Source organism: Cololabis saira, chromosome 2 (genome assembly GCF_033807715.1).
Source record: "Cololabis saira isolate AMF1-May2022 chromosome 2, fColSai1.1, whole genome shotgun sequence".
NCBI classification, from domain to species: domain Eukaryota; kingdom Metazoa; phylum Chordata; class Actinopteri; order Beloniformes; family Belonidae; genus Cololabis; species Cololabis saira.
Window position 1 is genome coordinate 2,067,161 of NC_084588.1, and position 17,939 is coordinate 2,085,099.

Here is a 17,939-nt window from a genome sequence, read left to right on the forward strand (position 1 = left end):
GGAATGTGATGATTAAAGTAGCCGGGCGGAGTTGATTCATTCAAACTAACATACTCTTCCTCCTGTAACCATGTTTCTGTTAAGCAGAAAATATCACTCCTGCTCTCTGTAATTATATCATTTACTAACAGAGACTTAGAGCTTAATGATCGTATATTTAGTAGTCCGCATCTAATTTTTCGGTCTGTAATTGGTACCAAATGTGCATTGGTTTTAATTTTTACAAGGTTATCTTGGTTAACGCCTCTATAACGCTGCACCTGGTGAACTTTTGGAGGGCGGGGAACTGCAACCACTTCTATTTTGCTAGGCACCTGGCCAGAGTCGCCAATATCATGTAATCCTACAGTTTTAGAGTCGCTAATTACATAATGCAATCCTACAGTTTTGTTGGCAGGCGTTGGTCCTTGAGAAGCAACAGATGTGTCGCTGAGCCCTTTAAGACTACCCTTCCTCCGAACCGTCACCCAGCTGCCCTGCCTGGCCGGCTGCCGGGGAGCTGCAGGGGAGCGGTTACGCTCAGCTGCTACGGGCCGGTCCGCAGAGGATTCTATCGGACTATGGTCTAGTTGGCCAAACCGGACCTCTAACTGACTAAGCCTCGCCTCCAGCCCTGTTAAACTACAGCTCTGCATCCTGGCCTGGACCCTGCATTGTCAGGGGGAGTGTCTAATAACATTGGCCAGATTTCTAGACATAAGAGCTGCACCATCCCGGGTGGGATGAATGCCCAACAACAGACATCTAAAGTTTATCACTAAATCTGCCTATTACCACCTAAAAAACATTGCTAGAAATAAGGGGATTCTGTCTAAACAAGACATGGAAAAACTTATTCATGCATTCATTTTCAGTAGGTTGGATTATTGCAATGGCATCTTTACAGGCCTTAACAAGAAATCTATCAGGCAGCTGCAGCTGATCCAGAACGCTGATCCAGAGTCCTTACAAACACCAGGAAACTGGACCATATCACACCGGTTATGAAATCACTACACTGGCTTCCAGTGAGTCAAAGGATAGAATTTAAAATCTTACTGCTGGTCTACAAAGCACTAAATGGTCTTGGACCAAAATACATGGTTGATCTGTTAGTTCCTATGAAGCTCCCAGACCCCTGAGGTTCATCTGGATCTGTTAGTTCCTATGAAGCTCCCAGACCCCTGAGGTTCATCTGGATCTGTTAGTTCCTATGAAGCTCCCAGACCCCTGAGGTTATCTGGATCTGTTAGTTCCTATGAAGTTCCCAGACCCCTGAGGTTCATCTGGATCTGTTAGTTCCTATGAAGCTCCCAGACCCCTGAGGTTCATCTGGATCTGTTAGTTCCTATGAAGCTCCCAGACCCCTGAGGTTCATCTGGATCTGTTAGTTCCTATGAAGCTCCCAGACCCCTGAGGTTCATCTGGATCTGGTTTGTTGTGGTTCCAGAACCAGAACCAAGCAAGGTGAGGCAGCGTTCAGTTATTCTGCTCCTCACCGGTGGAACAAACTTCCTGTAGACCTGAGGTCTGCTCACACTGTAGATCCTTTAAATCAGGATAAAAACATTACTGTTTACTGAAGCGTACTCCTAAATTAAATACTTACCTGCTGGACTCTACTGCCCTTATTTTTAACAGCTTGTGCTTTTCTTATCATCTTATTCTTAATTCTTTCAATTGTATTTGTGCTCTGGTCTCCGCCTGAAGGGGGGGGGGGGGGGGGGGGCGCCACTTCCACCATCCACTGCAAAGACAAGCCCCAACACCCACAACCATTAGCCACTCATGGTTTTTTTCCTTTAATTTTGGGGACGGGTAGAAAAATAGTGTGCAGAGTCAGAAAAATAATATAATTAAACAAATATTTTTTTCTTTATCCTTTAATTTATTTGTTTGTTTTTTTTAAACGGTCCTGAAAACATCAACAAACGAACGATACACAAATTTTAAACCAGTGACTTCTAAAAACAAAAAACTACACATTGTTTGGATAAAGCATTGTCATTATAGTCCCTTGGGGGGGTCGGGGGAGGGACAGAGTCCACACTGCGTTTGAACTGTTTGGCTAGAGAGTCAATAGATGGAGATGTTTGTGAAAACCAGCTAGCGGATCAGACGGGAGCTGAGGGCGGGAGCTAGCTACGCTGTGGAAGCGTGTTGTCTGCAGGGGGCTCTCCAGGGCTCTGTGCATGTCTGTCTCTGTGCATGTCTGCGTGTCTCTGTCTCTGTGCATGTCTGCGTGTCTCTGTGCATGTCTGCGTGTGTCTCTGTGCATGTCTGCGTGTGTCTCTTTGCATGTGTGCGTGTCTCTGTGCATGTCTGCGTGTGTTGCATGTCTGCGTGTCTCTGTGCATGTCTGCATGTGTCTCTGTGCATGTCTGCGTGTGTTGCATGTCTGCGTGTGTCTCTGTGTTGCATGTCTGCATGTGTTGGATTTCTGCGTGTGTTGCATGTCTGCGTGTGCATGGATGTCTGCGTGTGCATGCATGTCTGCGTGTGTTGCATGTCTGCATGTGTCTCTGTGCATGTCTGCGTGAGTTGCATGTCCGTCTGCAGATCCTCCGTGGTTAGAGCTCCTCCGGGGTTAGAGCTCCTCCGGGGTTACAGCTCCTCAGCCATCTGCAGCAGAGAGTTGATGGCAGCGTCCTTGTTTCCCTGCTGGGCCTCCAGGACGGTGCGGACCACCTCCTGGTCCAGGTTGGGGAACATGTCCTGCAGAGCCTTGAGATCCTGCTCGCAGCACACGGCCCCCTGGCCCCCAACCGCCGGCATGCTGGAGGGCACCGCCATGGGCACCATGCCCTGGTTGTAGACTCCAGGCACTCCTGGTAAAACAGGACACACCGGAGGTGAGGAAAACCACTCTAGAAAGGAGCCGTCATAAGCAGATGTGTGCTGATGTCTGACCTGCAATAGGCACATATCCAACTCCTTCCTGATAAACAGAGGGCATTAGGACGACAGGTTGGCTCATCATGGCAGCTGGTAATGACTGGAAAAAAACAGACAAGATCAACACGTTTACTCCACGCAATACATTTAGTTGGACCTTTTCAGGAAGGGTCTGGGAGGGGTCTCATGTTGATAATGGGAGCTAGCTGGAACTGCATGTAAGCATCGCTGCATTATTATGCCAAAATATGTTGACAAATGAATCTACATTGGACAAGGTGAGGACATATAAAGCCCAAAACAGCTTAGCTCCGCATTATTTACAATACCTGATAGTGCCTTATGTTCCTGGCAGAGCTCTCCGTTCTCAGAGTGCAGGTTTACTCGTAGTTCCTAGACTATCCAAATGTAGATTTGGAGGGCGGGCGTTCTGCTATCAGGCACCATTACTATGGAACCAACTTCCAATCTGGGTTAAGGAGGCTGACACCACCTCCACCTTTAAAACTAAACTTAAAACCTTTCTGTTTATTAAAGCTCTAGCTGGTGTTGGTAAATCTCTAGGTAGTGTAAACTCTAGTGTGTTAGAGTCGCTCCTGTAGTTTCTTGTACTGCCCCCCCCTTTTCTTCTCTTTTTTCTCTTTTGTACATGGTGCAGCATCCTCTGCCGGTGGCGAAGAGCATCTCTGAATGCACAACACCGGAACCTACAGCGTGGGAGTGAGAGGGGCAGGGTAACGGCCCGGTCAGGCGGGGGAGAGGTTTGTCCGTCAAGACTCCTCTCCCTGGCCCAGCCCTTTCTCAACCTTTACCCGACCCTGCACCTAACTTGGGGCTTGCTGATTGGGCCGGAGCTTCGGGAGCTGCGTGATGGCCTGCGGTCCCCACCCCCAGTCATCCCGTTGCTGCTTCCACCTGCCTGCTGTGTGCTGCTGACGTCCCCGACCCCCAGTCTGGCCCTCGGCAGTAGGGTCCCCCCTTATGATCCAGGTCCTGGTCCAGGTTTCTTCCTCCTAAAGGGGAGTTTTTCTTGCCACTGTTTGGTTTAAGGCTTTTCTCCCACTAGGGGAGTTTTTACCTGCCATTGTTTATGTAATAATTGCTCGGGGGTTTATGTTCATGTTCTGGGTCTCTGGAAAGATCCTAGAGACAACGGCCCGGTTTCCCAGATCAGTTAAGTAGTTCTTAACAGCGAAAGACTTCTTTCAAACCATCTTAAGGAGCCTGTGAAAGAAGTCTTTCGCTGTTAAGAACTACTTAACTGATCTGGGAAACCGGGCCAAAATCTCTTGTATTAGACGCTATATAAATACAATTGAATGGAATTGAATGTATTTGGGGGTAGATCCACAGTCATGACGTGGGGTTGCATGTCATTAACTCAACAGAAAAGGCCCAGGTGTTTGTTGAACATTTCTCATTCCATCAAAGGAATTCAGATAAATCAGAGCCAGGATGACAATCACTCTTACTAGAGCACAAGGAACCTGAAAATATTTCTTTAGAAATGACATACCAACACATAACAAGGTCAGGAAACGGTGCAGGTTTCAACACACAAGATGTTGAGATTCCTGCAGGATCAGGGATGGGTTTATGTTGTTAGTGTTTATTCGGGCTGCAACGATTCATCGACGTTGTCGACAAAAATCCATAATCAAATTTGTCAACAATGAATTCCATTGACGACAATTGTCTCCAGACATGTTTTTCCAATGGAGTGAGGCGTCTCACTTCAATACAATCTCTGCCGAGAGTCACGCATGCACGATAGCATCTCTGCCGAGCGTTTTTTTTTCTTCTTTCCCTTATAAATATCAACAGTCACGATCCATTACAGACCTAAATGTGTACTAGTCTGTGCATATCAATAAATATATGTGCAATGATGTGCTTGCTGACTGATGTCTCTGCGCAGCTGCGTGTCTGTTGTTCAACACAACTGATCAGACCAAGCGCAGACACAAGCTGCTCTGATCCAGACGGTGGAGTTGGAACAAACTGTCACACAATGTCGAGAGAATGAGACAGATTCAGGAGATTTCCATCAGGGAATGAAAAAAGAAAAAAACTAAAGAAAATGGAAGAGTTTAATGCCTCTCAGAAAGGCTTGTTTGATAAATTTGTTACAAAAATCACCGATCCGACCGGGTCTCCAGCAGCCGTGGGGCCCCGCATCGAGGCAAGTGATGATGATGATGCAGGGGAAGGTATCCAGTATTTTGCTAATTGGAGAGTTAAAATTGCGAAAATAGACACCCGATCCGACCCGAAAAACCCAAAAATTTTGCGCGGCCCCCAACCATTTCGCACAGGGTCTCGCAAATCTCCCAGACGGCTCTGCGTTCAGGTATACTCACAGCAAATGACATGACCAGGTTGATCATGCCCTCCTTGTCGTCCCCCTGTCTCCCGCTGAGGCTGAACCACTCGTCCAGGACCTTGCCCTCCCTGAGGTCCTCAGGAACGGTGACATGTGTCCACGCTATTCTGTCATCCATAGAAAACGCTCTCTGCAAGTTACCAGAACAGAGAAGGAAAGGAACATTAAACTACAGGCTGATCAGGTGGTTGTGCTGATGAGGAGCAGTGACAGCTGCCAGGGCCTTTCATGAGTTCTCATCCTTCTTTGGAGTACGAGTTTCTTGAGTTTATTTCAACAATTCATCAAACATACAAAACAGAAAAAAAGAATACATTCTAGTCAGGTTTCATTTTTACAACAAATGTCACCATCAGCGGTAACTTGGGTACAAGTATCATCGTATAATGACAAGTATAGAGTATTCTACAGCAGTGTTTCCCAACCCTGGTCCTCGAGGCCCACTTTGTTTTAGATGTTTCCCTTCATCATCACTAGGGGTGTAACAATATATGGTGCCACGAAATTTCGCGATACAAAAACGTCACGAAACATGTCGTGGAGGTGACAAAGTGTATCGCGATATTGTGTTATTAATATTAATCTATTGTGTTGACTAGAACGGATCATCCAACCACGCGTGCCGACCGCGCCTCGACCCGCGGACCAAAATCTTCCTCCGCTCAGAAGAAACTAGTACCGTTTTGGTCCCGATCACAGGACTCTTGGGGGGTTTTGAGCTCTGAACTTTTACTGATGTAAGGCTGGTGTAGAGTTAAGCCTTACCTTATTAAATTAAACCTTTTTGGGGTGGTGAGTAGGATAAACACGGGGACAACTTCTGCTGAGTTCCGGTGTACTTTAATGTCCCTCAACAGTGTAGGATTTTAGAACATCAACACAGCACCTAGTGCCGTACTGTGGCGTATCACTCTGCCCAATCTAAAACAGACTAATCACTACAGATAAACTGACTAGTGTCATTATAGTCCCTGATTTACATCAGAATATAAAGAATATATTTATAAAATAATCAACCCTGAATTACCAAAATAACCTTAACAAAAATAAATCTCCTCTTACACTTATAAGGTGAGCATGAATCAATCTTTATTATGATGTAAAATTGTATGTATTTATTTACTTTTATTTATTTATTTAATTTTAGTTGTTAAATTTCTGGAAAAGAAAAAAGTCAAATCATACATGAGAGAAACTATTCAGTTTGTGGCAAAATATTTTTATTGTATGAAACTGAAGATGCATAATGCAAACCTGACATTTACTTTTAGTTGGCCTGGCTTTCTCTTTAAAACTTAAACAGTTATAAAGCATTACAAACTGGAACAATAGGGCAAACGCACAGCATTGTTTTGTATTTTGTGTCTCTCAAATAAAATACATTTTTTTCCAGTCATATGTTCCTCATTCAAGGTTGTTAAAAAAATACTGCTATAATATCATACCATATCGTGAGATTAGTGTATCGTTACACCCCTAATCATCACGCCGTGATAAAAGTACGTGTGTCATCAACAGAGTTGTGCAGACGTTGATGACAAGCTAATTAGGACCATTAACTAGAATCAGGTGTGATGAAGCAGGGTAACATCTAAAACATGCAGGACAGGGGGCTTGAGGACCAGGGTTGGGAAACACTGTTCTACAGCACAACTATTTACAGGACTGTCTCAGAAAATTTTAATATTGTGATAAAGTTCTTTATTTTCTGTATGCAATTAAAAAAACAAAAATGTCATACATTCTGGATTCATTACAAATCAACTGCAAGCCTTTTATTATTTTAATATTGCTGATTATGGTTTACAGTTTAAGATTATTCCAAGAATATAGTCCAAGAATATTCTAATTTTTTGAGATAGGATATTTGAGTTTTCTTTTTTATAAGTGTAAGAGGAGATTTATTTTAGTTAAGAAGGTTATTTTGGTAATTCAGGGTTCATTATTTTATAAATCTATTCTTTATATTCTGATGTAAATCAGGGACTATAATGACACTAGTCAGTTTATCTGTAGTGATTAGTCTGTTTTAGATTGGGCGGAGTGATACGCCACAGTACGGCACTAGGTGCTGTGTTGATGTTCTAAAATCCTACACTGTTGAGGGACATTAAAGTACACTGGAACTCAGCAGAAGTTGTCCCGTGTTTATCCTACTCACCACCCCAAAAAGGTTTAATTTAATAAGGTAAGGCTTAACTCTACACCAGCCTTACATCAGTAAAAGTTCAGAGCTCAAAACCCTGCAAGAGTCCCGTGATCGGGACCAAAACGGAACTAGTTTCTTCTGAGCGGAGGAAGATTTTGGTCCGCGGTCGGATGCGCGTTACTAGTCAACACAATAGATTAATATTAATAACCCAATATCAGATACAGTTTGTCACCTCCACGACACGTATTGTGATGTTTTTGTATTGCGAAATTTCATGGCAACGATATATTCAGGGCTGCACATAATTATTTTGGTCTGGTGCTCAGAGGAGCCCCTGGATATGTGACTTGGGGCTCCAAAAACGCGGTGACCCGTCTCGCCGGATCGATAAAAGAGGGATGCAGGAATAAGTTATGGGCAAAACGATATTTATTCACTTATAAAGATGAATTAACAAATGATGGTGCGTGTTAGTCTGTAGAGTCAGTATAAAAGTTACAGTTTTTATCGGCCAGATTGGGATGCTCACGGCATATTTTGCACCTAGGGTTGCCAACTTTCAGAAATAGAAATAAAGGACGCCCTGATTTCAGCAGCGCAGGAGCCAAAAAAAAGCCCCAAAACTTCTAAACTGCATAAAAATGTGTTTATTTTATATGAAAAAACGTGTTCTTTAATAGCATTGAACTTGCATGACTGTACAGACAGCCAACCATATAGCAGCTGAAATAGCCTCCTATGCTCTGTATGTCCACATCAGCCAAGGTGTAGAATATTGCTTCAGGTGAAGAATATGGTGTAAAAGTTAACTTATTTCAATAATTCAACTAGAATTTGGTGTAAAAGTTAATCTATTTCAATAATTCAACTAGAATTTGGTGTAAAAGTTAATTTATTTCAATAATTCAACTAGAATATGGTGTAAAAGTTAATCTATTTCAATAATTCAACTTAAAAGGTGAAACTAATATATTACCTAGTCTTATTACATGCAAAGCAAGATATATTGAACCTTTATTTGTTATAATTTTGATGATGGAATTGTTTATTGATTTCATAAATTAATTTATTTTTTATTTGGGGTTTTCATAAACTTTGAGCCATAATCAGAGAGCAGCGTCTTGCTGCTGCAGGTAACTGCTGTACGCAGTGACGGACGCTGGCTGATTTATGGTTCGGCGTTGCACCAACGCAGAGCTTACGGGGTAGGATACGCGGGAACGCGAACGTACGGTGCGCGTCGCCGCGTAGCATCATGCAGCCACTTCTCGGCGAACACACGTTTTCTGTTGGATTCGGGTAGTGGTTCAGTTTGGCGTCTCTTTGTAGTTGGTGGTGGTGGAACGCCAAAATAATTACTTAATGGCACTTGCTTCTTGGACATTTTCACGAGACGTGTCGGGGTTTGTTCAGTAAAGTTGATCCTTACCTCTCTTCCTGCCCTCTCTCCACCGCCGCAACCAATAATATGAGCCCCAGCTGTTGGTACGCAAAAGCGCTTCGCAGCACAAGATTGACAGCGCACTGAGGATTTTGACGGCGCATGCGCTCTGGCGGCCCACTTATGTGCAGCCCTGGATATATTGTTCCACCCCTAATAACTAATGAGCTGCGTCCCCCTGAGCCCGTCCTGGTCACCTGGTCTGAGCAACAAGAAGCCGGGCCTTCTGGCTCAGCTCTGTTCACCACCACAGATTACTGCAGACGCTGCACCAAACCACCGGCCAACCTCTCGCCCCATTCTCCCAACACACCGGGCCACCTTTGCTCCATAGCTGGGCCTAAACGTCTGTCCAGAAAAGTTCTGAACAGAATCTGTGACTACATTTACATGCAGTCAAAATTCAGGTTATTGCTAATATTCCAGTTACTGAAACATTCAGAATATTCCGTTTCCATGGTAATTAATCATTTGTGATATCTGGATCAAACCAGCGACGCACGGAGAACGTGATGACGCAATTCCCGTCATTTCCACTTCTTCTTCCTGTATCCAAATTCAAAACAAATGCTGCTTCGTGCAACTTTTCTCTCACCTTCTTGTAAATCTTCTATCCCAGTACTTTCTACCGTCTACAAATGCAGAAATGTTCATATCCTTCATTACATTTCTGAAGTGATTAGTCTCCTCCTGGTCTTGGTTTCTCCGTGTTTATAAGAACTTCCTGGACTCAAAAGACCAGGATTCCTTGTGAACAGAGCATGTGCAGAAAACTAATTCCTGTTCCGTTTGATGGGGATATTCTGTTACGTTTACATGACCCAATATTCAGGTTTTAAAAGGAGTAACCCAGGGCTCATATTGGGGTTTTTAAAAACCAGAATATGAGCAAATTCGGGTTATTCAAAGGGGTTATTGGTGTTTACATGGCCGTGCAAATTCGGGTTATTGCCAATATTCAGGTTTTAAAAGGGTTATTGATGCTGGAAACACAGTCCAGGACTAACAGGGGATTCTCAGCTTCTCCGGGGAAAACAGAACAGCCATTTAGCTCTGAAAGCTGACACTCATTTGATGACTGTCTTCCTCTCTGAGATGCTGCTCACTCATGTTTTACGGCAGTTCAATCTGACGTGACAATTTAAATATGCAGATCTGTTGCTCAACTCAGGTCTAGGAACCATAAAAAAATAATAATAATAACAAGATTAACTGTTGTGTACCAGAAGCTTGTGAAGGCTGCAACTTCCTGTCAATACATCTGCCACATGGCACTGATGTGCGTTTCAGAAAAGCCTCCCCGTCACCGCTCACCTCGTCAAAGATCTCCAGGTAGAAAGAGTCCACGCCGGGCGGCACCGTGCACTGGATCACCTTGTTCCAGCGGGGGTTCTTGGCTCCGTTGTGAGCAGTAGGTGTTTCATAGACGGCGTACCCCAGCCTTATCCTGCAGTACGGATCCATCCGGGTCATACCGTAGTTCTTTGCCAGTTTAGCCTGAAAGAAAGAAACAACAAGGTTTAGGTGGGAGAGTCAAGTGGTGGACGACAGCAAGTCAGGCCTGTGTGTAGAGGGAATGACGTCAAAGATGAGACTTCACAGCGGGTTAAACCACTGAGTGACAGAAAGACTGAGTGTCAGAAAGACTGAGTGTCAGAAAGACTGAGTGTCAGAAAGACTGAGTGTCAGAAAGACTGAGTGTCAGAAAGACTGGGTGTCAGAAAGACTGAGTGTTAGAATGACTGAGTGACAGAAAGACTGAGTGTCAGAAAGACTGAGTGGCAGAAAGACTGAGTGTCAGAAAGACTGAGTGACAGAAAGACTGAGTGTCAGAAAGACTGAGTGACAGAAAGACTGAGTGGCAGAAAGACTGAGTGGCAGAAAGACTGAGTGTCAGAAAGACTGGGTGGCAGAAAGACTGAGTGACAGCGTAAACTTTCAGTTTGAGCAACTGGAAAACATCTAAAATGGGGAAGAGTTAGGGCTGCACGATTAATCGTTAAAAAATCGCGATCTCGATTCATGCTTGAACGCGATCTCATTTCCAAATGACGACGATTTAAAAAAAAAAAATATATATATATATATATATTTTTTTTTAAAGATGGCTGCATAAAAAAAGGACTAGGCCTATGTTCTAGGTTGTTGTAGTCCTGTCATGGTCAACTATCATGTTGTCATGTTTGTTATATTTTGTTAATGATTGTGGATTACATTTTCAATTCAATTCAATTCAATTTTATTTATATAGCGTCTAATACAACAGAGTTGTCTCTAGACGCTTTACAGAGACCCATACCCAGAACATGACCCCCGAGCAGTTATTACATAAACAATGGCAGGTAAAAACTCCCCTAGTGGGAGAAAAACCTTAAGCCAAACAGTGGCAAGGAAAAACTCCCCTTTAGGAGGGAAGAAACCTTGAGCAGGACCAGGCTCATCAGGGGGGACCCTCCTGCCGAGGGCCAGACTGGTGGGTCAGGGACGGCAACAGCACAGCAGGCAGGTGGAAGCAGCAACGGGATGACCGGGGGTGGGGACCGCAGGCCAGCACACAGCTCCCGAAGCTCCGGCCCAATCAGCAAGTCCCAGGTTGGGGTGCAGGGTCAGGAAAAGACTTGTGCTCCGTAATGCAAGCTACAAGCCACCCATGGCCACCTGCAGGACAAAAGAGAGAAAAGGGAGGAGAAGGGGGGGGCAGCAACGGGATGACCAGGGGTGGGGACCGCAGGCCAGCACGCAGCTCCCGAAGCTCCGGCCCAATCAGCAAGTCCCAGGTTGGGGTGCAGGGTCGGGGAAAGACTTGTGCTCCGTAATGCAAGCTACAAGCCACCCACGACCACCTGCAGGTTCCGGTGTCCGGCAAAGGATGCTGCAACATTTGGAGAAACATCTACCTTTCTCATCACCTGACACATATTGCACATAAATATTGTTAAAATTGTTATTGTTAAAATTATTTAAAGACAAGAGAGATGTTTATTGTTTTTATGTTCAATGTCAGCTGTTACAGCAAAAAGCAGCCAGAGGAATAATTTGTTGCCTCAGAACTATAGGGTCTGTTACAAGTCCCCTTTCTGAAAGGGTGTTCAACTCAGGGAGGAACAAATATTGTTAAATTGTTATTATTGTTTAAATTATTCAAAGGTTTGTGTAAAGAAGACAAGAGATGTTTATTGTTATTATATTTTTGTTCAGCTGTTGCAAAGTTAAAGTAATAAGTGCAATAAATTTTATATTGGAAAAAAATCGTGAGAGAATCGTGATCTCAATTCTAAGCAAAAAAATCGTGATTCTCATTTTGTCCAGAATCGTGCAGCCCTAGGAAGAGCTGTTGTGGGATCAACTGTACTCATAGATTTAGCAAGAAATCAGAGTTATCGTTTTACAGACTGTTGAAAAATAAGCTTAAGAGAGACAAATAGATCGCTGCAATTCACAGAAACAACTGGGTTCCGTTAAACGATCAAATCACGCTGCAGAGAAGAGGAGGTGATTGTGGCTCTGTGGTTTAGAACCTGGTCCATGCTGCCACCTGTGCTGTTGAGATTTATTTAAAACTAATTATGCTGATCGGTAGTCTCCCTTTTTATTGTGTCTCCCTCCTTTGTGTTCTGTGGGCTGTGAGCTCGGAGCATCTGATGAAGTTTCTCTGCTCCGTCACGTATGTTTTTATGTCTGAACGTGGCTGTATGATGAATGCGCTGAATGTTCATATCTGCTGCAAACCTAACGCCCTTCAAGGGACTAATGAATCAAGTGAAGTGAGTGAGTGAGTGAGATGGATGTGTTCACCTGGACCACGGTGATGCTGAGCCGGCCCAGCGTGGCTACCGAGCCTCCGTACTGCAGCTGCCGGGCGGCCCGGGCGTCCAGGTGGACCTGCTGCTGCTGCTGCGTGGGAGCGATCCGCAGGAAGTCCTGGGGTAGCTCCCCCACATACACCTGAGAGAATCAATCAATCAATCAATCAATCAATCAGTCAATCAGATCAGATCACCCCCACATACACCTGGACACAATCAATCAATTATTATTTGCCATTTTTTTCACCATTGCATAAATGTGCAGTGAAATACCCGCCAGTCACAATTTCTTACTGTACTTATTGTATTTTTCTCATAATCCTTTTTCATTTTCTCCCGTTCAAATCCAGTTAATGGGGTCGTGGCGGGCTGATCTCTGCAATTTGACGCCTTGTATAATAATAATAATCTGGGTTATTTTCTTGGAGGATCTGGTCATATCAGACAGTGAGGGTTCTCCACCGTATCGGTAGTACGGGATCTTTTCTCTGCTGTGTGTCCCGTCACCGTCTCCATCACCGAGCGGTTTCCCAAATCCAACTCAGCCTGGATCATTTCTCGTGTCCTCTGCAGGGTCGGCGTCATGGGGGGTCATCCGCGGGCCATGCCCCCCCAAATGAGTTATTGTGCCCCCCTCCACTCGCCCACAAGCAGGCCAAGCCTTTGTGCCAAACTTTGTATTTCATTGATTACTTATCTTATTGAACGTGAAATCATCCTTCGTAAATTACATTTAATTAAAACCCGTGCTTATTAATCACAAAACACAGGTTAAACATCATGACCAAATCCGCTCCGACCCGGTGTGTCAGGATCAGCGCAGAGACTGCAGCTTCGCCTGAATTATGGTTCTGCGTTAAATCGACGGCGTAGCCGACGGCGTAGGGTCGTGGTGCGGTGTGCGTCGCCGCGAACCCTACGCCGTCGGTTCTGCGTTGGTGTGACGCGGAACCATAAATCAGCCACCGGGAGCAAGGGCTCGCCGGGTTGATGTTGATCCGCGGACCAAACTTGTTAAGTAGCATCAAACTCACTCTTATCTACGCAGAAATAACGCTAAAATATAAAGAAGGCGTCCCAAAGTGTGATCTATGGTGAAATAGGAAAATTAAGATGTGCAACTCTTCTAAAGGTGAGACATGCATTTAATTGACTTCATGGCGCCAGCCTTGGCGTTTATTATTACGCAAATGTGGAATGTTTGGGTCTGTCTAATTTCGTCAAATTAAATTTGGAGATTCACCGTTCACATTTTTATGTGTATGCGTTGTATGAGAGAGAGATGGAGAGGGCGAGGGAGGGAGAGACGTGGTCTGTACGTCGTTGTTTTTTGTTTTTTTGCAGTTTGGGTGCACAATACACTTGTGTGTGTGTGTATTAAAAAGAGATTTTGCAGTATGTTGTGTAATTGAAACTGGTTTGCTGTGATCGTTGATGGCAAACTCATATGAAGCATTTACATCATATTACCTTCTTGAACGGCAGTTTGTGCCCCCCCGCTGGTTATTATGTGCCCCCCAATTAGATCTGCTCTGCCGCCCACTCTGGTCCTCTGCTTTTTCCCACATCCAAGTAATGATCTGACATGCTGACATGTTTGCTGCATTAACACCGCCCGCCCCTCACTCCAGCTGTTCGCTGTTTGATTGCGTCATCACACGCCGTTATTAATTGGGCCACCCCTGCCCGGGCCCCCCCTGACCCCCCCCCCCCCGGGGCCGCCCCTGCCCGGGCCACCCCTGACCCCCCCCCACCCCGGGGCCGCCCCTGCTTCAGCCTCTGTTATGATTTCACACTCTTATGATCTGACTCCTCCCTCGTGCCAGATCAATGCCAAAAACGTTTTATTGGGGGAAGAAAAAACCCACAACTGAAAATGTAATGAAAAAAATAATAAATCAAATAAAATAATGCCAGCAGGCCCGAGCAGACTCTCAGACATCTCCTTAAACTCGGGAAGCTTCCTAATCCCGCACCAGGAAGTGGCTGGAGTGGATGAGACGGCGACAGGACTGACATCTTTGAGGATTTAGGATTTAGTCCAGTGTCTATTTGCCATTTTAAAGCACTTCGGGCTGTATAGCCTAATATTACTACTACTACTTTGTGTTTACACGTTATACAAGGAATGCTGTCGTTTCATACGCAGCTCGAGATGTTCACGTTGTCTTAACAGTCAATAAACGACTACCAGCCTGTTCATCCCGGTGTATATTTCCTAACAGATTACACGCGAAGTCTGTCTTGTGGGCCGATACGTGCGGCTGTTTATTACCGTCTAAACTTAGTGCCCTCAAACCTGATTTATGGTTCCGCGTTGAAACGACGCAGAGCCTACGGCGTTAGGTGCGCGGCGACGCGCACCGTAGGTCTGCGTTGGTGTAAAGGCTGATTTATGGTTCCGCGTTACACCAACGCAGAGCCTACGGCGTAGGGTACGCGGCGACGCGCGCCTTGCCTGCGTCCCGGTGAGGTGTGATCATTACCTGTCCTCTCTGAGTGCTGATGGTGGTGGCCATCTGTCCTGTCCGGTATATCTACACACACAATCTCTTAAGTCCCTTGAGAGCAGAACGTCACTGGCTCATAAATAACAACAACCAAGGACCTGGGTTTGAAACAGGATTTGTCCCGGAAGTGTATCCCGCTTCTGCGTTCGTTGACGCAGCGATGAAGGGCTGCTGCGATACGTCAACGTCGCCGCCATCTTGGATGGGGCAAGACTGCGCTGTAAACTAATACAAGTAAATGGACTTATTTTCATAAAGCGCCTTTCTACAAAGAAATGTACCTTTTACGTCTCATTTATTCATTCACACACGCACTAATATACTTGGGAAACAGTTAGGCACCAAATATAATATATTTAATTTTCTCAGATGGCAAAAATAAGAACTTTATTGATTCCACATAGGAGTAATTCATGTTATATCAGCTATAGAGAACAAGGTAGTGCCGAAAAACAATATATATCCCCCCTCACAAAAATAAGAAAAATACAGAAACATATTTTTTCATCAACAAAACAAATTTAAAAATGTTCAAATAACAAAATGACATATTTGAACCATTTTTCAGACAATAAAATAACTGAAAAAATCTGAAAAATTGTTCAAATATGTTATTTTGTTACTTGAAAAATTTAAAATATCCATCCATCCATCCATCCATCCATCCATCCATCCATCCATCGTCCGCCGCTTATCCGTTCCCGGGTCGCGGGGGCAGCATCCTCAGCAGAGATGCCCAGACTTCCCTCACCCCAGACTCTTCCTCCAGCTCTTCCTCCAGCTCTTCCTCCAGCTCTTCCTCCAGCTCTTCCGAGGGGAGTCCGACACGTTCCCAGGCCAGCCGAGAGACATAGTCTCTCCAGCGTGTCCCGGGTCTTCCCCGGGGTCTCCTCCCGGAGGGACATGCCTGGAACACCTCCCTAGGGAGGAGGGACATGCCTGGAACACCTCCCTAGGGAGGAGGGACATGCCTGGAACACCTCCCTAGGGAGGAGGGACATGCCTGGAACACCTCCCTAGGGAGGAGGGACATGCCTGGAACACCGCCCAGGAGGCATCCGGTACCAGTGTTGGGGTAGTTACTCAAAAAAGTAATCCATTACATATTACTAGTTACTTTAAAAAAAGTAATCCCTTACAGTACTTAGTTACTGGTTGCTGAAAGTAACTAGTTACATTACTTGTTACATTACTTTTGGATTACTCCGCAATATCACCTGAGCTGCACCATAACTCGATTGCCAATGAACAACATTTACAGGACTGTCTCAGAAAATTAGAATATTGTGATTTTCTGTAATGCAATTACAAAAACAAAAATGTCATCCATTCTGGATTCATTACAAATCAACTGAAATATTGCAGGCCTTTTATTATTTTAATATTGCTGATCATGGTTTACAGCTTAAGAAAACTCAAATATCCTATCTCAAAAAATTAGAATATTCTGGGAATCTTAATCTTAAAATGTGAGATGTCTTGCCCAGGTGTCCTTGGGCAAGACACCTTACCCACCTTGCCCCGTGTGAATGTGTGTGAATGTGTTTGAATGTGTATGAATGTTGGTGGTGGTCGGAGGGGCCGTTTGGCGCGATATGGCAGCCACGCTTCTGTCAGTCTGCCCCAGGGCAGCTGTGGCTACAAATGTAGCTACCACCACCAGTGAGGATGTGTATGAATGAATAATGATCTCTGTAAAGCTCTGGGTGCCTTGAAGGGCGCTATATAAATCCAAGTCATTATTATTTATTATTATTATTATGTTTATTGGAGTGTGATTGTCCAAGACAAATTTCTCCTAAGTTAGACAATAAAGATTCATCTTATCTTATCTTATTATTATATTATCATATCAATGTTTTATATTTATTTAATATTTTATTTTTGAACTTATTTTTGAATTTGGTTACAGTAGTGCATAGTTTGTTCATTTTCTAAATGATTCCATAGCTGGACCCCCTTTATTGATACACAGTTGCTCTTAGTATTGGTCCGTACACCCATTTTTCTTAAAGATACATGACTCCCTAAGTGGATATCAATGGATCCAGACTCTCCATTTCTCCTGACGCCGGCTATGCTTCCAACCCAGAAGGTGTGCCCTCCACTTCCTCCTCCAGGAAGTTTCACTGATGCGGATCTCTACAGACAGCAGTGGAAACAGGTTCAGCATCTTGCAAACACCTTCTGGAGTCGTTGGAGACGCCAATATCTCACAACACTACAAAGTCGCAGCAAGTGGCAAAACGAACGCCCTGACCTCAAAGCAGGCGATTTGGTCTTACTCAAAGATGCACAAGCCAAGCGCAATGACTGGCCTATGGGGCTCGTCAGCAAGACATTCCCAGACAAAGATGGGAAGACAAGAAGAATTGAAGTGAAGATCAGCAAGCATGGGACAGCTAAGACATTCTTGAGAGCCATATCTGAGACAGTGCTTATCATGTGTCCTAAAGACTGAATATTTCTTAGTTTATGTTATAGTGGCATACTTTAGTAGACCAGGCGGGGAGTGTCTTGTCACCTGTTCAGTTGTTACCCGTTTAGTTTAAATATTACCGACCCCTAGTAGGCAATGCTAGTATTATTTTATTTCTGCCAGTACTTCTCCACTCACTTCTGTCAGTAGTGTTCAATTAGTTACCCACATGTGCTCATTAGTGCAGTGGACACCAAACAGTGTACATGTCAAGACGTTTTCTCCTGATATAAGCCTTGAAGTTGATATGTTTGTAAGTAGATATGAAAAATATTGTTGATTTGAGAGCTTATG

At 44.4% G+C, this 17,939-nt stretch overlaps 1 protein-coding gene across 1 annotated transcript; it reads right to left on the bottom strand.

The window, feature by feature from the left end:
* Positions 1–1,844: 1,844 nt before the first annotated feature.
* On the bottom strand, positions 1,845–15,295 carry tollip (toll interacting protein). Its single transcript, XM_061735956.1, has 6 exons — positions 15,143–15,295; positions 12,646–12,795; positions 10,165–10,347; positions 5,235–5,387; positions 2,890–2,974; positions 1,845–2,807 (listed from the first exon to the last, which is right to left on the bottom strand). Exons 1-6 carry the CDS (start codon positions 15,173–15,175, stop codon positions 2,584–2,586), a joined length of 828 nt encoding a protein of 275 aa, XP_061591940.1. The 5' UTR covers positions 15,176–15,295; the 3' UTR covers positions 1,845–2,583.
* Between the last annotated feature and the right edge of the window lie 2,644 nt (positions 15,296–17,939).